Below are 23758 nucleotides of genomic sequence, written 5' to 3' on the forward strand. Positions count from 1 at the left end.
CAATCAAGGCAAAATGAGGTAATTAGTCCGGTGAAGACAGGGCAATAACTCAACACGGTTGGGAAGTCGCCAGGAACACAGATAACCAAAGTCAACACAAGATAAACTCATGTTTGCTCCCAGCAGCTGCTGCACTCAGCATGCATCTCTTTTAAACTCTCTTCCCAGCTGTGGCTAATGAAGAGAATCAGGGCCCTTTCCTCCCCCGTAAGCCATACAACCCACCTTGCTCTCTTCTCCATTCCTCCCTGCATGCTCTAGGATGGAGAGGGGGTAGGCCTGGGTCTTCCTCTGAGCTCCCTTTCCCTTGTTCTACCTCTTCTCTGCTCTGCCCAGCCAGACTTTGCACTTCCCCAGTTTCCTCCACAGCCAACGGAGCCACACTCCCACTCCCTGTCAGCTGTTCGTCTTCCTCCTTGGATTCAGACTCCGACAGGGGTATGACACCCAACTAAAAAACAAGCCCACTAAACATTTTATTTTACATTTAAAGCCTTACTTTAAAATTAACATATAAAAGTTACAAAATACACCAGGGTGACTTAAATTTTAGCTTTACTGATCTATGAAAAGTAGGAGCTAACTGTGAATTTCTGCATTTAATCAAGTTGATTTAAATGCAATTTGGAAAAACTTTACTTAGGATCATGTGGTCTATTTTCCTTCTACAGAAACTGGCAAAAGAGAAAATTACTTTTCAGTTGTTATCAATTCACTTTCCTTTTAGTTTATACCAGGATATACATTATTATCATGATGGAAAATTGGCTGATAATAAATATAGAAGACCCTGGACAAGAGGTATGTAATATTTAACTTTCTCATGTTATGTTCTTTAAATGTAATAGCTTTGCTGCAAGTGAAAGTCAGTATGTTATTAACTTGTGGAAGAAATACATTTTCTCAATAGGCTATAACAGCCCATAGCTCTCACATAATTAAAATAATTGTTCAGGATACAATATATCTATTCTTTTTTTTTAAAATAAAGTTTTATTTGGGTTTTCACACACACAAAATACAAGTAAAACATCTTTTTTGAAAATAGCATGGTCTCGAGTGGAACTTCTTTATACAGACACAAACTCAATTTCATGCTCATTTTTGTGTTCTATTCCATATCTTATAGTATTCTACATTTTCTATATAGTTTTTCCCCTCTTTTAATTTTCTCAATTTTATTTTGATAAATTCAAATTCATCTCAATTCAAATCATTATATTTATACTGTTGTCTGTTCTGTTTCAATTTCATATTATCTTTTCTCATTAAACAAATTTTCTCCTGTAGTTACTAATTGGAGTATGACACCTTTATATCTTTTAATTATATCCATATATTCTACTCTTATTTAAACTCAATATATATCTTAAGGTTATGACCTTCAATATAATACATAATACATAACTTCCAATCGAATTCTGCTTGGTACATTCTTATGATACACACTATATTCTTTTAAAAAAAGGATTATAAATATATGTAATTATAAACCCTCATTCCATTCCAATTCAGTTCTATCATTAATAATCATTAAAGTCTTAACATCTTTAACATTTCTTTTCAATTAAATATCATACTTCCTTAAAGACACATATAATCTCCATAATTAATTTTTCCCTTATTTCTCTTCACATATGTTTTGTAAATCATGAAATATTCATTTTGTTACATTTATTTATTGACAAGCATTCCACTAAGTTACAATATCTATTTTATCAAACCTTTTAATCATACATTGTTTCATATTTTCTGAAATTATTTCTATTTCTAATATAACAATACTATCTTATGTACCTTTGCAGAATCCCTTTTTCCATTAGATTTTCACCCATTATCTCTAAATAGGAACTGTTTCTCTATATTTTATTTTTGTCCTTTATAACTTCTTTTCCTTTCTTTCTTCCCTCTCTTCTTCTCCCTCCCCTTTTTACCCCCCTGTCTCTCTACTTCTAATACTCTCTTCTGCATTTCCCTCTTCTGTTGCTTTCTGATTTTATACTTATTTTTCACTCTATTTTTTTTTGGGGTTGTTTTTCCCAATCTTAAACTTTCCATTCTCTTTCCCCCCTTTCCTTTTTTCCCCCCACCTAAGATTACTTTTTCATTAAAGATGGCTTCTTCTTTGTCCCAATCTTCTTGTTCTGCAGGCATTTCTTGTTTTTTTCTCATAGTTCCAAATCTCCATTTCTAAAAACTGAAATACGAAGCCAAAAGAACCTCTTCCTTCTTGTACATCTTCTTTGTACTTTTTAAGTTCCATTTTCAGTTCTTCTAAAAGTGGAGCCATTTTAAACAGTTTTAAACAACCACCCGATTGATTTTAGTCATTCAAATGCAATAACCAAGAATCCAGAGATCACCAAGTAATCCAAATAGTCCCAAGCTGTTTCTTCTTATTTCTTTTTTCACTTTCTCTTCCTGGAGTTTTACTATTTTGTTGCAATGTTTCAGTTAAGATGTATCTTTTGGAAGTCTTGTTGAGATTTTGCTGTAAGTTCTTTTTAATTCCAGGCAGTCTCCTCCCAGATCCTGCCCTTTTATTCTTTTTCTCTCCTTTCTTGTTTTCAAAAGCTTTTAATTATCCAGAAATCTTTATTATCCCTTTGACTTTTTATTTTCAGCATTAAATGCCTATTAATGTCAAAGTGGATTTTTTTCCAATTTCTTGCTTAAGTCTCTTAACTGTCAGTATAGGAAGAGGAGAAAAAAACCCAAATCCTTTCCCTTTTCTCTCTCCTTCGCAGCTTAGAAATCTTCTTAGGGAACAATGTTATTGTTTTTTTTAATAGTTTCAATTCCAGGGTATCTTATTTGTTGGTTTTGCTGTTTGACCCGGTCAACCAAAACTTTTTCTTCTTATCTTCCTCCTGCACATTCTTTTCCGATTGAGTTCTTCTTTGTGGTGGCCATTTCTGACCACCGCTACAACCGCCTTCAGGAAAGGGAGTAATGGCCAGCTGGGGAGGAGAGATGTGGCTCTCCTCAACCCTGCAGGCAGTCTCCCCCTTCTTCACCACCTCTACGGGGTGGCTTAGCCCCAAAACCAGCCGGCTCAGGGCGCTTCAGTGGTGAGGACGGATCGAAACCGCGCAGAGACGCAGTTTCGGTCTGTCGTCGAAGAAGCTCAAACCGGAAGTTCCACAATATAGCTATTGTTATTTATATAAAGATCTAGAACGTGGTATCTACTCTGCTATTTTTAAAAAGAGCCATCGACTTACGGCTTTTGATGAAGGACAATGAGCCCCCTTGCTTTGTTTCCATCTGATCTGTCCTTGCTATCTTATCCTCTTTTATCTTGATTTTCCCCTTTTATTGGCTTTATAGGTATTGTAATTTATTTTCATTGCTGTGATGCTATGATAACTGAGTGAGCTAACTTTAGGATGTAAGATTCTATCTCAAACCATTCTGCTTATTTCACAGGATATCCATTATTTGTCTATTATGTCTTCTAGCATCATCCATCCATTACTGAGGCAATGTCCTCATTATTGTTATTTTGGCCCTACAATAGTTGGATGGCTCTAGTCTCAAAGATGTTGCAAATCACTAGTGGGGTTTCTACCTTAAAAAAGTTTTTTTTAAATGTTTGCAGTCTGTATTCCATGAGCAAAGACAAAGTCCAGAGTTGTACTAGTTTTATGCACAAATTATGTACTACAAATTGATTTTTGCATATGAAATTCTTAAGAGACAGTGGCTAAGATTCTAAACTATGCTGTTACAATAGAACAAAACACTGTGGAGATTAAAGCATCAGAGATAGCATATATGCTGGGAACAAGAAAAACAAGATACATAGGAAGATGGGTGCAAATTTATACAATACACTATGACTTACTACTTCTTGTAGTGATTAGCTTAGCTGTCCTAATTTTACAGATAGGTGGATCAAGAGATTCAGATTGCCAATGAATAAGCTGATGTTTTGTTTTGTTTTTTCTCTCTAATTTTTTGGGTTGTCCTTACTTGCTTTCCCTGAACTTCTGTAGAATCTGATCCATTCAGCAATTATAATGAAATACTGTTTTCAGACATACATTTTGATATGCATTCAGAATGGCTCATTATAGTAATTTTGTGGGAAAAGCAAACAACACCATTCTATAACTATCAATCGTTTATTTTTTAACAATCTATTTAGTGGGACAAGCAATTTTATATACTCTGCTTTCATTAATTTAAGAGTTGTATTGCACTGACTACTGTACTAATATTCATTGTCCTTCCTACCTGTTCATTTGCAACTGCTAAAAATGTGCAGATTTTTTAAAAAATAGGTTACACTTCCAGAATATTATAATGTTTTGATTTTGAGATTTGCTCTACACCATATGACCAGAATGTTATTTGTACGATGTGTAAAATCTCTGTAAATACTGTGAACATTATTAAAATTAGCTATACCAGCTATTTGTCTACCTCGAGAATTCTGTAGACTTATCTTCATTATGATGTTTATTTAATTTTTTAAGATTTCTCCTTGAAAGATAAATAAATAGTTACTGTAGATTTTTTTCTGACTATTTTGTTTTTTGGCTCTAGCTTTAGCTGATTCCACTGTGATGAATATTTCAGTAGCTGATATTTGGAAAAAATGTGTCTTCACTGAAGATTTCTTAGAGAAGTGAGTCTTCTTTTAAGTTTGAAGTGACACTCAACTTTGCATTCCAAAATGAATTTACATAGGGATTTTCCAAATGAAGCTGCCAGCAACCTGATAATGGGACAAAGGTTACTTCAGGTTAGAGAAATGTTGTTTCAAGGCAGCAATTACTAATTCAGAAACAGCATGGTATTGCTGCCTTGTGTTTGAGGTGGAAATTCATGGTCTTATTGGAGAGGATCCTTGACTTGTCCTTATTTTTGATATCTGGTGGTAGGGTCAGCTGGTGTAGTTTTAGAAAGTCTAATTGCAGAATTATTGCCATGTCAAAATTAAGGATTGGGAATGTGACTTGTTGCCTTGGTAAATGGGAAGATTTTTAGTATATTAACCTTTTCTTCTATAACTTATTAAACTACCTGATACATTAGTTCTATAGCTGTGATGGAATCTGGAGCTGAAGGGAAAGGAGAAGTGAAAAGACTGGCTAGCCTTGAATTGCTGATGGGGAAAACGCCACAGAAAGCAAATCCTACCTAAATCTTGCAATGCTTATTTAGCACTTTCTGTAGTAAGTGCATTATTAGTCTGGTGAAATTCCTGTCAGTAGGCAAATAGTAATAAACATATTCTGATCAGTTCCCTGTGTCATCCTAGTTCGTTGTGCCTGACAGTAGCAGGTTCAAAGGAAGCAAGCCAAAATCAAGATTTATATCTCATAATAAAATAAAAAATGGATGAGAAGATTGTCATGGCATTTAGATATTTATGTGTAGACAAATGAGAGGCAAAACAAGATGACATTCATTTAAAGATAATCACAAATTGTTAATAGAGGAAAGAACAGTGTTCATAGAAGAAATCTGAATCAATTTGTTAAAATAATATTTTAGACTATTTAAATTATTAATTGTCTAACACTGATTTGTCATTAATGAAAAAAAACCTCTGCTCTTCAGAGCTAATACATAATAGCAAAACGTTATTTTTAAACAGTTAAATCAGTCTTTACAAGTGGACAACAAATAAGCTAAAATAATACATTAATACTTTTTTATATTTTAGATTCTCTTGTTTTCTAGAAATTGCATTGATTTTCTTCTGACATTATTGTTATTTAGCCAAAATATTGATTGGAAAGTGAAAAAAATTAGTTTCAGACATACAGTAACATTTAAAAGAAAAAGGAATGGTTTTTAAATCTGATCTTTGTTGAAGAAAATGTACCCATGAAAAGAAATATAAAGCCATTAGTAACTGTTGACCCATTCAGCAATCATTAGAGAGGCATTTTCCTACTGGGCTATCATTGCTCATCAAATAACCATATATTATAATATAGTAATTATAATATATCAAATAGTCTATATTCCAAAATTTGGAAAGGGCAGAAATTCAGTAGGATCTATTTCATTCATCAAAATATGTCTTGAAGCTGCTGGATTCAGATCGCTATTCTGCTCAACAGTGGTGGGATTCAAAAAATTTTACTATCGGGTTTGTGGGAGTGGCTTGGTGGGCGTGGCAGGGGAAGGATACTGTAAAATCTCCAGTCAGAAGTGGTATTTGCTGGTTCTCTGAACTACTCAAAATTTCCGCTACCAGTTCTCCAGAACTGGTCAGAACCTGCTGAATACCACCTCTGCTGCTCAACCACCACAGACAGATTCTTCAGTTCTTTACTTCAGACCAGATTAGTTTTCTTCCAACTGGTTTCAGTGGAAGAGGTAATTTAACAGATTTTTTTCCCTAGCATTTTTCTGTCAGGGTAATCCAGTTTTTTGGGATTTGGAATTGTCTAGCCAACTTGTTGCCTGGGCCTAACATTGTGGGGCTAAAACAGAGTAACTGGCCCAGTCATCCAGCCAGCTTTTATGTTTAAGATAAATCTAGAAGTCATAGTGTCCTAGTTTCTAGCCTGGTGTTTTAAGCCACTAGAACATACATTACCTATTGCTTTAAAAAAGTGAATATCATGTGAACAATTTACTCTAGTTGCATTGAATAGGCAGAAGTTAGGATTGATCTGTGACATATTAATTTACAATATTCCATCATTTTATAACAAGCAGCACAAGCTTCAGATAAATATAAAAAGAGCAGTAATATATGTTTCATGCTGTAAATCCGTAGGTTATAACAAAGTAGTACAAGCAAAAATTAAGCAAGATTCAAACATTGTCAGAAATTTGGCAATATTTTGTTTGAGTTATTGATAATTTAAAATTGTTTGTAGGTGGCAATAATTGTTGCTTACTATTTTATAACATAGAATAATAGGGTTGGAAGGGACCTATGCTATTGTGAACAAATTGCTGTCCAGTCTCTTCTTGGAAAATCTCCAATGATGGAGCACACACAACTTCCATTCCACTGATTAATTATTTTCACTGTCAGGAAATTTCTTCTTGATTCTAGGCTGGATCTCTCTTTAATTATCTTCCACTCATCACTTCTTGTCTTGCATTTTGATGGGCAACGTTGTGTATGTTATCTCTTATACAAATATGTTTACAAAAATTTATAAACATATTTGTATAAGAGATAACATACAGCCTCTAATCCAGTTATTTCAGAAAGACAATGATTTTCAAACTCTGTTCTAAGAAAAAGTGATTTTCTCAAACACCCCTTGATGGAATTCCTACGTTTTTTATCTTAATCTCCAACGTGCTAGACTTAATAGCATTGGATGAATTCTTTGTATAGTAGATTTCCAGTTTAAGTGGAACCTCTATTTTCCCAAATGGACTTTTTAAACACTTAATTGTCAGAAGAGTTTAAATAGAGTTTTACTTCCCAGAGAAAGTGGCACAAAATAGTATAATATACATTTAAAACTTAGAGAATTGTACTTGTGATAGCATGTATACTATACAAAAGAAGAAATAACAGGTCTCCTTTATGCTGCATTTAAACACATGCTCATTCATTGCATTTTACAGACACAATTGCTAGGGAAAGGAGAGGCTTTAATATCACCCCTTCAGATGAAAATTGCTGAAAGCTTCCAGGAAATGGTGCTTCTGACTATTGGAGGAAATGTTACCTTTTTCTTATCCCACCAACTCCTCACACCCAAACTCATCAAGTCATGTTTTGCAATTGTGACCTATCTTTGTGCCAGGGCCATTTATACTTGGATGTGGAAACAAATGCTTCTACAGAAATCCCAATTCATCACTACCTTGCGCTTCAAGGGGCAGTCTATATTCCCATTTGAAAAGATTCCTGCCTTCTCCCACCCCACCTCGTCTTACCTCCTAGCTGTTTAGCTCCTTTTATAGCAACATGATGGCATGCTTCAGAGAAGGTAGCTGAAGACAGAATTGGTTGATGCATGGCCTAGAGCCATTAGGAGTCAGGCAATATATAAATGGTATGAATAAATTAATAATTTTTGTATATACCGTATATGCCGGCGTATAAGACGACCCGGCGTATAAGACGACCCCCCAACATTTCCACTCAAAATATAGTTTGTTATAAACTCGCCCCCTCTTCCGCACGCCTTCCACTTTTGCACTTTTTTTTTTTTTGAGGCACTTTTGTCTACCGTGGAAAGCGAATCCCATGAAGCTGAAAGGAGCAGCCAGCCTTCTCCAGCTCCCAAGGAAGCGAGGCTCGCACCGCCCGAGCTCCGCTGAGGTATCCGGCTGGGGCTGTCAGGAGTTGTTACCGCTGGCGCGGCTCGCGCGGCTCCAGTCCAGCGTTGCCTCGGGAAGGAAAGGCAAAAGGAAGAGCGCGGCGGCGCTTTGCAATGGCAGCAGCGGCTCCTGGTTTTGCCTTTCCCTTCCCGAGGCAACATGGGACTGGAGCCGCACGGAGCCGCGCCAGCGCTAACAACTCCTGACAGCCCCAGCCGGATACCTCAGCGGAGCTCGGGCGGTGCAAGCCTCGTTTCCTTGGGAGCTGGGAGAAGGCTGGCAGCTTCTTTCGGCTTCACGGGATTTGTTTCACGGTGCTAAAAGTGCCTCAGCCGCGGGCAGCCGCAGTGCTTCCCAATTACTATTTGCCGGCGTATAAGACGACCCGGCATATAAGACGACCCCCCCAATTGGAGGCATCTTTTTCAGGGCAAAAAAGTCATCTTATATGCCGGCAAATACGGTAAATATATTTATTACAGAGTCACACATAACTTTCTAATATCTCAGAATGCAGGACATATAATAATGCTTTTAAGTTATAGAAAGACAGTTTGTCTTCAATGTTCAGAAGATATTCTAATGGTAAAAGTAGTTTAAATTGGCAATGGTTGACTTCCATATACTGGATATGCTCATTCAGGCAGAGGTTGATATCCCTCTTCAAGGGTGCTTTAATTTAGACTCATATCCTGAGGGAGAGATTGGACAGTACGGTATGATTTAAATGACCTTTTCCAAATTTATGAGATTGAGGACATTTCCCAAAGCAGTTTGAAGCAGGCCTGCTCTTGTTTTCACTTCTTCTTGTCTTGTTACCTTCAGAACATACAAAGAACACAAAGACCCAAATAGGGCCATTACACATGCTCCCAGGTTCAACTTATAGGCACTCCTTCACACATATGAGAGATCTCTGCCCCTCTTGCTCTCTACCTGGGTGTTCCAAATAGGTGTCAAACTCGCGTTGTGACAGCGGTATTATGTGACGTATCACAACCTTTCCCCTTTCACTAAATCGGGCTTGGGCGTGGCCAGCACATCTGACCCATGGGCTGTGAGTTTGACAGCCCTGGCCTAGAGCATAAAAGATAGACAGTGTAGATCAACAGCCAGAAAATTATTTGGAACACACTAATTAGAAAATTAGGCAAATAATTAGGAAATAACTTTCATCCAAACACTAAGGCATGTCAGATTCTGATGGAATACACAAAATCCAATTAATTCACAATGATAGCAAAACTATATTTATTATAATTTATAGTTGCTCTCTAAGACATTCACATGTTCATACCTACTTAACCCACCTGTTTCTAAACTAGTAGGGCATGTCAAATTTTTCAGTTTTCAATTTCCAAACATTAGGGGTGCTCAAAAGTTGTGACATGTCTTGGGGATTGTAAAGGTATTTTAGTTACTTTAATATAATTTGGGTGTGCTTGGTAAGTAACTACAGAAATATCATATCTTTTTAACATTTTGTTCGTAGACTGCTAGGCATTAGCTAGAGTCTAGAAAGACAGCCACCAAGTCTTGATCCAGGATGACTCCAAGAGTTGGTGGGCTTCAGAATCTTTTTATTACACCAACCCTTGTTTTATTCTTTCACAAAGGTTTGGTAGTTGCATTTGGCTTGTTGCTTTACAAATCTAGTAGCTTTCAGTGGGATTAAGAGGTGCTTTCAGTACGTTCAGCATACAGCGTCCTTTTCCATTTTTTGGTGACATTTCTCCTTTAATCCTTAACAACCTGATTGCTTCTCATCTACTTCCCAAAGAGATCTTTTTTATAAGACTCCTGGCTTTTGTCTTTTTTCCATTCATGCCTGCTCCATTTTTATATTATGGTGTCTGAACTGCCAGTCTGGAGAAACAATTAATTACTATTACTTTCATAACTACAGTACATTTTAATACAACTTGTGTAGAGTTCTGAAAACTGTGTCCTTGATAGGATACCTCACTTCATGAAGATATATTTCTGCCTTATTTAGAGATATAGTTGCATCACTTCACTTTAATGAAATGTCAGAGTGGATCTAATCTACCTTGATTAATAAATCTATCCTGTTATCAGCAGCTGCTATGCTCTGACAGAAACTACTGTGACTAAACAAAGCAAAACAGCACAGTTGAATTATTCTATGGGTTAGAATCGAGGTACCTTCAGTTTAATATCCAATGATGCAAAGAGTATCTATGAAAATCTGCATAGCAAATTTCTTAGCAAGGTTTTCCAGAAGTGGTTTGCCATTACCTCCTTCCTAGATATGAAAGAAACTGGTTGGCATAAGGTCATCCAGCTGGCTTTCTCTCTAAAGTAAAACTAAAACTATCCTTTATTTTTATTTATTTGTTTTATTTATTTGTCAAAAGCTTACAATACAACAGAAACAAGAATAAACATAAGTTTAAATAGGAACTAATAATTGGGGACAAGAGGACAGGGACGGTAGGCACGATTGTGCGCTTATGCCCGCCCTTAATTTCTTAATTTCTTTCTCTTAATTTCTAGCCTGATGCCTTGACCACTATACCAAACTGGCTCTCAGTAGTAGAATGAAAATGTTTGTTTACCAATTATTAAAAGCCTGCTGAGAATTGTAAAAGTGGAATGATATTACGTCAGCTCTGTACTTATATTCTTTTACTAATTTCTTTCACCATGGTTATAGATTACAGCATTGGCTGGGGTGGGGGAGAAAGGATTTAAATAAAGCTCATTCTTTTTAGGTTACAAAACTAGAACTCTTGCTTGGCTCTTCCATAACAATTTTACTGTTCTTCATCTGGAATAATCAAAATTCCTTTAAGCCCAGTAACTTCTCATAAAAGGAGAAAATATTAAAAAGCAGCCTAATATTTTGCACCATTGCTATTTTGTACCTACCAAAAGAAGAAAAAATAGACAGATACCTGGACAATTTGAATTAAACATTTGATCTGCCAAAAATAAATTGGTGAAAATGCCAAACACAATCAATGTTGTGGGACCAGAGAGACTGGAGCTACTTTTGAACTGGTACAAAGTCTATATGAGTTCAGATTCTGTCTTTACTAGGGTAAAGACATTAAGGTATTTCAAGGACTAAAATATTTGAACTTTTTTACTATTCAGGAAACCTGTTTCAAATACTGTGTTCCATACTCCTAGTGAAGATGTTGAAATTATTCCAAGTTCAAATCCTTCTTCTCAATTCAGTACACAAGATTATATGCTTATGAAACTTGACAAGGGGGCTGATAGAGATCGCTTGCAGCTGGATTATGTTCCAGTTGCACTTAAACAACAAGAAGGTAAATTTCATTCAATATTTCATATGGCCAAAACTTCTAAATTACATTGTAAACCTCTATGAAGATTCTCTCCAAAATCTGTTTACCATGTTGTACTGAGCACTCCTGTCTGAGAAAAACAAATGTAAAACCTCCTTGGACTCACAGAATTACTATCATAATTCTTTCAAACAAAATAATCCTGAAGAAAAGAGATATTTAATATCTGCCATGCAATGTGTTCATAAATATTAATTAACTGTTCTTGAAAGTAAATACATTTTATTATAATTTTGTATCTCTGAAAAGGCAGTAAGTTTTAGCTACAGGAATTATTAAGTTACATAATGTGTCCAAAATACATAAAAATGCAGCCAATACAAATAGTTGCCTTCATTATTCATTATATGTTCAACTATTTACATAGTGTGCATTACTATTACTGTTAATCTTCTCATCACTCCTTATCACCTATCCCCTCCCACTTGTGATTGTAGGACTGTAACTTTGTCGCTTGTATCCTTATGATTTATATTGACTGTTTCCTTGTATGATTTGATTGTTGATTGTACCCTATCACTATCGTTAAGTGTTGTACGTTATGATTCTTGATTCTTAACAAATGTATCTTTTCTTTATGTACACTGAGAGTATTTACACCAAGACAAATTCCTTGTGTGTCCAATCACACTTGGCCAATAAAGTATTCTATTCTATTCTTGCAGGAAATTTCCTGATTGCAGGAAATACGACTTCAGCAATAGAGTGGTCAATGTCTGGAATACTCTACCCGACTCTGTAGTTTCTTCCCCAAACCCCAAAAACTTTAACCTTAGACTGTCTACTATTGACCTCACCCCTTTCCTAAGAGGTCTGTAGGGGCGTGCATAAAGCGCACCAACGTGCCTACCGTCCCTGTCCTATTGTTTCTCTTATTCTTTTATTTTTCTTATATGTAACCATTTCATGTATTCACAACTATGTATACATTTATACTTATTATCTTGTAAACAATTGGCAAATCAAATCAAATAAATTCTATTCTAGTTCACACATACAAGCATACATATCTATAGTAAAAATGAGAAGAAAAGGGACCCCGAAATCTTTAACTTAGATTTATATGGTATTTTTCAATATGCAAAATGATTGATAAAGATGTCACATTGATATTTTTCATTATATTATTAAGGTTTATATATTGAAGAAGAACTTGTTTTCACTAATAATTTGACACAGTCTGCTAAATATCTACCTTCTCTGCAAGCACTCTTGAGTCGACTAAGTGTTTTCCAAGTGCAAGATCCCCTTTTAAATTTTAAAGGTGACAGTTTCATGGAAGAGGACATATTGAGGTATTGCTCTATTAAATGAGATGCATTAATTTCTGTTTTTGATTTTATTTCTACACATTTTTTTGATGGTTACTTAGAGTGAATAGGACATCACTTTGATAAATGTTTGTGACTTTTATTAATTATAATAGCTTTAATTATTAACTGTAGTTTTACATACTGGCTATGCTAACATGGAACAATAAACTAAAATGATGGGGAATTATTGTAAATATGCTGCATGGTACCACTAGATTTTTACCATTTTTTAATATTCATTCCATTCAATGGCTCAGGAATGCAGCAGTACTTATGTGTGATTCTTGAAGAAGCCATTTTCAGGCAAAGCTTCAATATTTGTCTTTTTTGGAAGCAAAAGCCCAGAATCACAAGATTGGGGGGAAATTATTAACAAAATATTTATGTCTTATCCACAGTTACTAACATGAGGAGCCAAAGAGAAAAGAACAACCGAACACACTCATTAGATAGTTGTTGCTTGCATTTCAGGCCCTAACTTGATGCTTACCCAACACCATTAGTAGCAATGCTGACTGGGGATGATGGGAAATGCTGGTTGATATATCTAAAAGTACCAAGCAATGAAAAACTGCTATATACAAATGACCCATTCATCCCTAAGAGGCTTATTTTCAAGTTGTGATTTGAGTGGAATGTGCTAACTGCAATGGATGAATAGGTAGATTCAGATTCAATACTGTAACTAATTATCAGTGAATTTCTAGTTTACTATATGAAGCAAAATTACAGTGTGCCTGTAGGAAAGGGGAAATACTGGATTTTTAAAACTTAATGAGATGAACTAGTTTCTGAGTTGTTCACAAACAACTCAGTTTGTGCTGTATTAGCATACTCCAAACCCTCGAAACCGATTGGTCCCGACGGACAACGACCTGATTGGTCGACACCCCGGCCGTGATTGGAGCGCTAAGAAGCTACCGCGATTGGCTGTGCCGATCGCGGGAGATTCAAAGCGCTGCCATTGGCCGTCGAGCCGCGAGCCAGCCCTATATGAAGGGCTGCCGCGGCTTGTATTCTTCAGACTGTTCTTATTGCAAATAAAGAGCTGAAATCACAGAATGGTCTCGCGTCTCACTCGACCCGATCCACCTCAGATCTAACACAGTTGTTCCTGGGATATAATTTAAAAGTTCATTTGTCTATTGTTCTTTAAATATATGGTACATTTATTTAATGAAATTCATGTTGCCTTAACAATTAAGACATATTTCAAAATTCCTATGCCTTAGAGAAAAGTTTCCACTAAAATGCTTTGGACATTATACTATTCAGTTAAAGTGTTATCACCTTCACCTTTCACCTTTTGGTGTTAATATATGGAAAATGTTTTCTAAATTATTAAAATGAAATCATATTCTAACCCCCTTTGAGGAAGATAGGTGGCTATATAAATTTGATAAAAAATATTCAATAATATCATGCTGACATGCTACACATTTATTTTTCAACATGTCTTCACTTGTATATATTTGAGACTGCATGTATTTAATACAAAGAGTATTCTTCTGATTAACTCAGATTGTTTTCTTATGCTGTTACTGCTGAATCTAAAAGTAGCTTCAAAATACCTCTGCTATATATTGCTGGTTTGTGTTAGTCAAATATTTATGATGCCTAATAATGAATGTTAGAATGTTAACATAGTGTATCTTACATTTTTGGAAGTAAATACTTCTGGAAACTTTTGTTCTTTCCTCATTCCTAGTGTTTTGCTTACTTCTTATGAAAAACACTTATTGTATTTCCCCTGAAAAGAAATATTTAATGAATTATGAATTTTGGAAAATTCCTCCTTCCCCCAAACCAGCAGCCTTAAGCATAGATGCATAGTTGGGGTATATATTATTAATCATGATTTTCCAATCTGGCAGTAGTTAAAAACTCATTCTCCAGATTAGAACAGATTTTAGTGTAACATGCTTAACTTGTTTTATAGTGGAAAACATGTCTCTGTACTACTATATTATTGCCGAACCAAATAATGCTTAGTATAAAGTGTTATGTTTGTGCTTTCATTTTAAAAGGGAGTTCTTTACTTTCAAACTGAGTGTGACACCTCAAGAAAAAGGGATGGAATTAAGTGAAGATTTCTGCAAAGTTTCTTTAAAGGATGAAGAGGTATAAGATTGATTCAATAAATTGTGCAGAACATATCCAATCACTTTGCAGTTCTATTATAAATTAATTTTTCCACAGAAATGTAAAAGAAAATACTGACAAAGTATGACAACAGAAAACAAAATTCTCACAAAGTATTCTTTAATCAAGCTTATTTTAAAAGGTATTGGATTATAGACATCTCAAAAAAATGCTTATTTTTATTTAGAACCAGGTTATTTCAAAGCTTGTTAAGGTGGGACTTTTAAATTCTTATACTTACAATATTTGGTCAACCTGGGAAATAGCTAACTATTTTCCTGATATGGAGTCATGTGCAAATGTCCTAAACTATTAGTGTTTAATGAACTATTATAAATAGTTTCCAAAGCTATTGTTCTTCTGTCTTCAGTGGAATATTCCTACTTCAGTAAAGCTCTCAGTATAGTTCATAAAGAGTTTTCTAAAAGTCAGTATGCTTTTATGGTAACATAATGTTTTTTTGGAAGGGAAGAATACATCTGGTGAAAATACTATTTAAATAATTTATTATTTTATTAAATAAGAAAATATTTTTATTTAGTTCAGAACATTTAATCTACTTAAATCCTAGGTGATTTACATGATATATTAATAACTTAATACAACTTATAGGCACTCCTTCACACATATGAGATCTCTCTGCCCCTCTTGCTCTCTACCTGGGTGTTCCAAATAGGTGTCAAACTCGCGTTGTCACAGCGGTATTATGTAATTAATAATATTAAAATTAATAAATCAATCCCATTGTTTAAAAAAAGTTTTAAAAAATGTCCCTGCACCACAGGACAATTTCAAGTTCTAAAAGCAAATTGGGAAAATACAGTTTTTAGCACTTTCCAAAATTTTAATAAAGTGATGGCCAACTTGATATCAGTAGGTAATTTTTCCCCAGAAATTCAGATTGCCACTGAGAGGTCCTGCTTGTTTCAGAATAAATTATAGAAGAAAACCTAGCAGCCTTTTCAGAATCATTTAAAATGATTGATCAATGCTTTTTAATGTACTCCACAATAAGAAACAAACTTAAGACATTAAAATAGCCAGTGTCAGATCTCCACGTAATGCTTGGCATCATGTATTCAATGATAAAAGTAAAATCTGTGTCCTTGCCCAAGTGGTATGGAATATTGGTGAGAAATTAAGGAATTATGTTTTATTATGTTTATAAATTAAATTATGTTTATACAATGAAGGCAGAAAAGCAACGTTCTAGGCTGATATGGGGCATTTCTTCTATATAGAAGAAATTGTTAGCTATCCAGTTAGCAGGTCATTACAGTATAAGTGCATGTGAGGCCTGGGTGAAAAATTCTTAATTGACAATAGATGAGCATACTGATGTCATATCAATATACATCTCCGTTGTGCCTGGAGGTAAACTTTAGTCATTTGAGTAAATTGTGGGGCTTTGGATAAGATGAGAACAATCTGGCCTTTTAGCAAAGAGTTGTCTTTGTCTTCCACAATGGAGTATTTCTATGAACTACCATGAGCCAAGAAAGTAGATAGAATACAAAAACTTTGTATCTACAAGCTATTGTGACCGATACTGTTATCTTTCTTTCTAGGTTCCTTTATTTCTTGTTAAGTTTCAATTCTGTGAAGCAACAAACTCAAAGGTGGATATGGAGATTCTCACATGTTTAGCCCTTAAATCTTTATTACAAGTAACTCCAGAAATTTTAGAAGATGAAAATGAATGTCTCAGAATAACTAATGAAAGTAAGAATACAAAGCATTATATTTTGGCACTAATTCTCATATTTCGCATTGCCCATTATCATTTTATTTCCGTTCCTTTTATTAATGCAGTTAAACATTAAGCGTATTGTTTAGGAAAGGACATTATAGTATTATAGTAACATCTTTTCCAGAACTTAACGCGACAATTATACCGGAGATGATAAAGAATTCAAAGCATTACTCTACTCAAGAAATTTATTCTCGTCAGAACAAAGATCTACCAGAATTCAACAATCCAAGTAGGTACATTTGCACTAGGGTTACTGGACACCTGGCAAAAGGAGGACATATTCCTTTTTTTGTCCTTGTGTTCTTCATCCAGAAGGTGGCTTCTTGATTATCTCTTCCTGAGCTATTCTCTGCAGCACATCACATTTCTAATAATTGCTCCTGTAATCACAAATTAACAAGCTCCACTCTGTGATCTTAGTTACTTAGTGCCCTCTGTCTGCTTACACTGCTGCCTGAAATTGACAACACCTTAATCCAAGTCTGTCAAACTTGCGGCCCGCGGGCTAGAGGTGTCATGCACTGGCCACCCCCATGCCTGGTTTAGCAAAGGGGGGGGAGTCATGATACATCAAGTGATGCTGCCGTGACGATGTGAGTTTGACACCCCTGCCTTAATTAGTTACATGCTGAAGGCTTTTGTCTCTTAAACTGCTCTAGCACATTCCTGCAATTGAAAACTGGTCTTTCTAATGCTGGAAAAAAGAATTTTATATACATGTATTAAGTTCTCTCTCTCTCTCTCTCTCTCTCTCTCTCTCTCTCTCTCTCTCTCTCTCTCTCAAATAGAATTCAGATCCTTTGGATAATGTTAAATTTCAGAAAGATCTCTTGATTTTATTTCATTAATAAGCGCTAATTGTCTGTAGGATTTTGGTCAAAAATTGAGTGTCTTACAATATTATTTGATTAAGTACAATATCAAGCTTTACTTTGGAGGAAATAGTTTATTAGATTGGAAAAGAGATGGGGAAATGCTGTGATTTTATTACTATCATTAAACCTGGTTAATCTGCAAATTACTTCCACATGTTTTTCAGATTATTGTATTCTTAATATTGAGAAATACTGAAACCATTTTATCTTAAAATCTTTTTCTTTTTCTGAAATTGCCAGTAAGTTACATTGGAGAACTTGAGGTGCCATTAACTCCTCCATGTAGGAAAGAAAATATGCGCATGAATTCATTGTGTGTCTACTTAAAACCAGAACCTGTTTCTCCCATTAATAAAAGGTGAGGTCATTTTTGTCTTTAGACTTTACTGTGTTTTATGTGCTCATTGAAGAGAAGAACAACAAGACCTTTAAATGTTGCTTCCCCCGTTGGGTTTTTGTTTTAGTCCTCCTTAAGGGAGGATGATTTAATTGTAATTTGACACGAGTGCGTGTGTTAAATGTGCTTTTGTATTTATATTTCCGTGGTAATATTTTCAAATGTTAGGTTTAGTTAGATGCTGGATTATTTTTCAATTATACTGAATTTATTTATTAAGATTATATGCCACCTTTTGTTCAGAAGCCCCAAGGCAATATATATCATGCTCAGTCCTCCAGTTTTTCCCTATGCTCACAGCACTGCGACATAAGTTGGGCTGAAAGTGTGTAGTTGACCCCAAATCACTCAGTTAGTTTCTGTACCTGAAGCTAGAGCAGAATTGCATTGCCTAAGCATCAGTCTAACACTTTAACAACTGACTATACCATACGAGCTCTTTATAAAGATTATAAGTTTTTTTAAAAATAGAAATTTTTTTTAGGAAAGTAAATATATTAGTTTGAGAAATACATAGGGTCAGGGGTGAGATTCGACCGGTTCAGACCGGTTCAGTAGTACTGGTTGTTATGTTTCCTGGTAGTTCGGAGAACTGGTAAAACGGGGCCCTGGCTGGCCTCGCCCCCTCCACCTGTTCCTCCTGCCTAGTCAATCCTTATTGTGCATGTGCGACATCACGCATATGCATGACAATCGCTGATGGCATTCTCCCCCCGCCCGCCCAGCCCAGTAACTCCTTATAACGCATGAGAGCTCGCTTCCCACATTTTCCGCCCTGCGGTTTGGGCTTTCCCAACTGCCTGCAAACTTACCTTCCTCCCGCAGCTGTTGGCAGAGGGAAAGGTGAGCCAGCCAGGGTGGGCTGGCTCATCTGTCCTGCAGTTCATCTCTCTCGCAGCTCCTCGTTTGAAGTTCCCAGCCCTTTCCCCAAAAGAGGGAGGGGTGGAAGTCCCACCCATGGCCCTTTGTTGGATCCAGAAGCCTTGCCTGCCGGCTTTTCTGGGCAACACGGGACTGAGCATGAACAGACAATCGTGCCTGGTCCCTGGGACTCTGGGAGACTCTTCACGAGCAACACTGCCAGGTGAGTACCTTGTTGGAAGTGTGTGTGTGTGCATTTGTTTCATGTGGCTCTCCCAGCTTTCGGAGGAGAGAGGGAAGGAGGAAGGGAAGAGAGAGGGAGAGAAAGAGAGAGGGAAAGAGAGAGAGAAGGAAGAGACAAGAAAGTAAAGAAAGAAAAGGGAAAGAAAGAAAAAGGGAGAGAGAAGGGAAGAGAAAGGAGGAAAAGGGACAGACAAAGAAAGGGGGATAGAAGGAAGGGACAGAAAGAAAGAAAGAAAGAAAGAAAGAAAGAAAGAAAGAAAGAAAGAAAGAAAGAAAGAAAGAAAGAAAGAAGGAGGGAGGGAGGGAGGGGGGAGGGAGGGAGGGAGGGAGGGAGGGAGGGAGGAAGGAAGGAAGGAAGGAAGGAAGGAAGGAAGGAAGGAAGGAAGGAAGGAAGGAAGAAAGAAAGAAAGAAAGAAAGAAAGAAAGAAAGAAAGAAAGAAAGAAAGAAAGAAAGAAAGAAAGAAAGAAAGAAAGAAAGAAAGAAAGAAAGAAAGAAAGAAAGAAAGAAAGAAAGAAAGAAAGAAAGAAAGGAGGGAGGGAGGGAGGGAGGGGGAGGGAGGAAATGAATGGAATATATGGAGGGAGGGAGGGAGAAAGAGAGGGAAAGAGAGAGAGAAGGAAGAGATAAGAAAGAAAAGGAAGAGAAAAGGAAGAGAAAGAAAAAGAGAGAGGAAGAAAAGGGATAGACAAAAAGAGGGAGAGTGGAAGGAAGGGACAGAAAGAAAGAAAGAAAGAAAGAAAGAAAGAAAGAAAGAAAGAAAGAAAGAAAGAAAGAAAGAGAAAGAAAGAAAGAAAGAAAGAAAGAAAGAAAGAAAGAAAGAAAGAAAGAAAGAAAGAAAGAAAGAAAGAAAGAAAGAGGGGGAGGGGGAGGGAGGGGGGAGAAAGTGAATGAGATGTATGAATGGATAGATAGATATATGGAATGAGGGAGGGAGGGAGAGAGAAAAAAAAGGAGAGGAAGGAAGGACACAAACCCTGGCTTCAGAAGACTCTTTGAAACAGCACATCAATCGAGGGCTGGCCTGGAAGGGATCTTGGAGGTCATCTTCTAGTCCAACCCCCTGCTCCAGCAGGGTTAGAAGGGTGTGTGTGTGTGTGTGTGCATGGATGACAAAACTCCCAAACAGGTCAAGTAGCTCTGGGGAGGTCAGTCATAAATTAGAACACTTGCTAAGCAACCGGCCATTAAGCGAGAACCACTTGTATTTGGTTTGCCAGTCACATGACCACCAAACCATGCCCACCTGGTCGCGTGACCATCAAGCCATACTCACAAATTAGGCCACGCCCACAGAACCTGTTGTTAAGAAATTTGAATCTCATCCCTGCATAAAGCTCCTATTAAAAATTCATCTGAAACAGTTCTGATTGACTTATTAAATGTTACTGGAGTTCAGCAACCTCTGAAGAAATGGTCTCTGTTTTTGTTTTGTTTTTTGTAAAAAAAATTTGAGTTTTTACAAAAAGAAAAGAAATACAAATAAAACATCTTTTTTGAAAGCAGCATAATCCTGGGTTACATTTCTTCGTACAGACGCAAATTCAGGTTCATGCTCTTTTTTATATTCTATTCCATATCTTATTACTATTTTACATTTTCTACATGGCTTCTCCCCTCTTTTAATTTTCTCAATTTTATTTTATTTATTTCATCTCAATTCAAATCATTATATTTATATTTTTGTCTGTCCTGTTTCATTTGTCTATTATCTTTTCTCATTAAACAAAATTTCTCCTGTAGTTACTGATTTTTACCCCTTTGTCTCTCTACCTCTATTTCCCTCTTCTGTATTCCCCTTTTCTGTTGCTTTCCAGTATTATACTTATTTTTCGAATTATTTTTCTTTTCTTTGATTGTTTTTTTAAGTCTTAAATTCTCCATTCTCTTTCCCCCCTTTCCTTTTTCTTCCCCACATAGAGTTACTTGTTTATTAAAGATGGCTTCTTCTTTGTCCCAGTCTTCTTATTTTGCAGTCTTTTCTTGTTGTTTCTCATAATTCCAGATCTCCATTTCTAAGAATTGAAAAACGAAGCCAAAAGAACCCTTCCCTTCTTGTGCATCTTCTTTGTACTTTTTAAGTTCCATTTTCAATTCATCCAAAAGTGATGCCATTGTATAAATTTTTAAACAACCACCCGATTGATTTTAGTCATTCAAATATAATAACCAAAAATCCAAAAGTCACCAAGTAATCCAAATACACGCAAGCTGTTTCTTTTTGCTCTTTTTTTTTTTTTTTCACTTTCTCTTCCTGGGGTTACTATTTAGTTGCAAAGTTTCAGTTAAAATGTATCTTTTAAAAGTCTTATTGAAATTTTACTTTAGATTCTTTAAAGTCCAGGCAGTCTCCTCCCTCTTCCAGATCCTGCCCTTATTCTTTTTCTCTCCCTTCCTCCTTATAGAAGAAAAAGTTTTTAATGTCCAGAAATCTTTATTGTCCCTTTGGCATTTAGTTATATTTTCAGCTTAATTGCCTATTGATGCCAAAGCAGATTTTTCCGATTTCTTATTTAGGTCTCTTAGTTGTCAATATAAGGAAGGAGAGAGAAGAAAAAAAAAGCCAAACCTTTTCCTTTTCACTTTCTTTCGCTGCTTCCGATTCTTCTTTGGGAGCAATGTTATTTCTTGTAAAATTTAAATTCCAGGGTACCTTAGTTGTTGCTTTTTCAACTTAGCCCAGTCAGCCAAAACTTTCACTTCTTATCTTCCTCCTGCACATTCTTTTCCGGTTGAGTTCTTCTTTGAGGTGGCCATTTTTGACCACCGCTCCTACCGCCTTCGGGAAAGGGAGTAATGGCCAGCTGAGGAGGAGAGATGCGGCTCTCCTTGACCCTGCTGGTGGTCTCCCCCCTCTTCACCACCTCTACAGGGTGGCTTAGCTCCGAAACCAGCTGGCTCGGGGCTCTCCAGCGGCAAGCCCAGGCAGAAACCGTGCACGATCGCGGATTCCTGTCTGTCGCCGAAGCCCTTCAAACCGGAAGTCCTGTTTTTGTTTTTTAAACACAAATATTTGCTGATAATTTCTTTAAGAAATGACCACAAGTGGTCTGGAGGAACAAAATATTTTCGACAGGAATATACAGCTTATTCTGCCTAAGGGATCAACTGTTGATTATGTAATTGACTAGTGAACTGCATTTTGGTTTAGTGGGTCAAAAAGATAGCAGCTTAATTTTCCTCACACATGTAATTTTCCACCCTATGTAATCCAGCAAAGTAAACAAATATTTCTAGTATGCAAATAGATTCTTTGCTTTCAGCTATGTTAACTAATTATTAGAGACATTGCACAAGGGAAATGAAAGTTTCTGTGTGGTGTAAAATGATAGTTCTTCCTAGTTTGTTTGCTAAAAATGAAAAATTGGTGTAGAAAAGAGACAGCAGTATTTATTAATTACATCTATCTCTGTGTTGGTCTGTCTGAAAACAGGATACAGAATCTAATGTTTTCCTGTTCTCTTTTCCCTTAGTGATTTCATTACAGAATCTACTTCAAACTATTTGGAAGGGCTTATGTGGCAGTCAGAGAAATACCAGACTGCTATGACTTCACTCTTCCTAATAGGTAATTAAGTACAAATTTTGAATTTAGATTTAGTAAAGGTTCACATACTTTTCCCACCCACAAAGAATGTATCTTTGGATTACTTTCCTCAATAAATAAATGAACAAGTATAATGTTTTTGACTCATTTGTTTAATTAGGTCTTTTCATCTAGTCTTACCATGTGTGGAGAACTGATAATATTTTAGATCATATTTATGCAGAAGTATTAAAAGTTCAAAAGGGTTCATAAATTTTTAAGTCCTATTGTATCTTGAATTGATAGAATAAATCCATGAATAACCATAAGCATTTGCTTGCATAGAAAATGTTCAGAGAATGGTTCAGCCCTTGACATCTAGTAGTAAAGGAATCTAAAAATGTCCTTGAAACTTTGGAGAGAGAATTAATATTTTCAGTGTTGACAATACTGAGCTAGATTGACTAATATGAGTATGCAACCAATTTCTTTTTTCTTAAGTAAGCTTATTAGATAATATTTTAGATAAATATAACAAACTGGAAACCTGCCTCTTGTCTGTTAAATATGTCTTTCTTTCTATTAAAATGTACAGTATTTTAATGAGAACGTTGTTTATGTGTTCAATGTAGTCAATAGAGGTGTGCCTACTTAGAAAATTATTTAGAAGATATGCTTCAGCAGATCTTTCAAGCATCCACATATTTGTTCACACTTTTTCCTGATTTTGAGACAGACAAAGCTCATTTAAGATTACTCCTTTAATGGGTCAATTCCTTAAAGCAGCCGTATCTATTTTCAAGATTACAAGGAGGCCCCAAAACAGACATGGCTGCTTTAAAGCATTGTTGCATTTGTGCTCCTGCACATTCCAAAATGTCTCTTTCAAATAATTTTCATAGTACATTCAATTGCCTAACTGATATTTAAGTAAGACTTGCTTCTTAAGGCTGTGGACTTATATTTGCACCTTGCAATGTACCCATTGATCTCATTCAAATTTACTTTTGAGTAATATGGTTGTGATTTCTCAAAAGGAAAGGTTTGTATTCA

At 35.9% G+C, this 23758-nt stretch overlaps 1 protein-coding gene across 1 annotated transcript in view; it reads left to right on the forward strand.

Moving 5' to 3' along the window:
- Window positions 1-23758, forward strand: part of SHOC1 (shortage in chiasmata 1) — a 59084-nt gene that overhangs the window by 735 nt on the left and 34591 nt on the right. Inside the window, exons 2-10 of the mRNA XM_087954217.1 lie at window positions 672-801; window positions 4552-4633; window positions 11380-11558; window positions 12730-12892; window positions 14938-15031; window positions 16621-16774; window positions 16927-17034; window positions 17921-18038; window positions 22653-22747. Of these exons, the coding sequence (XP_087810343.1) occupies window positions 672-801; window positions 4552-4633; window positions 11380-11558; window positions 12730-12892; window positions 14938-15031; window positions 16621-16774; window positions 16927-17034; window positions 17921-18038; window positions 22653-22747 (1123 nt within the window). The remainder of the gene's footprint in view (window positions 1-671; window positions 802-4551; window positions 4634-11379; window positions 11559-12729; window positions 12893-14937; window positions 15032-16620; window positions 16775-16926; window positions 17035-17920; window positions 18039-22652; window positions 22748-23758) is intronic.

Source organism: Notechis scutatus, chromosome 2 (genome assembly GCF_049901735.1).
Source record: "Notechis scutatus isolate UNSWTSFEM ecotype Mainland chromosome 2, rNotScu1.2, whole genome shotgun sequence".
Classification (NCBI taxonomy): Eukaryota; Metazoa; Chordata; class Lepidosauria; order Squamata; family Elapidae; genus Notechis; species Notechis scutatus.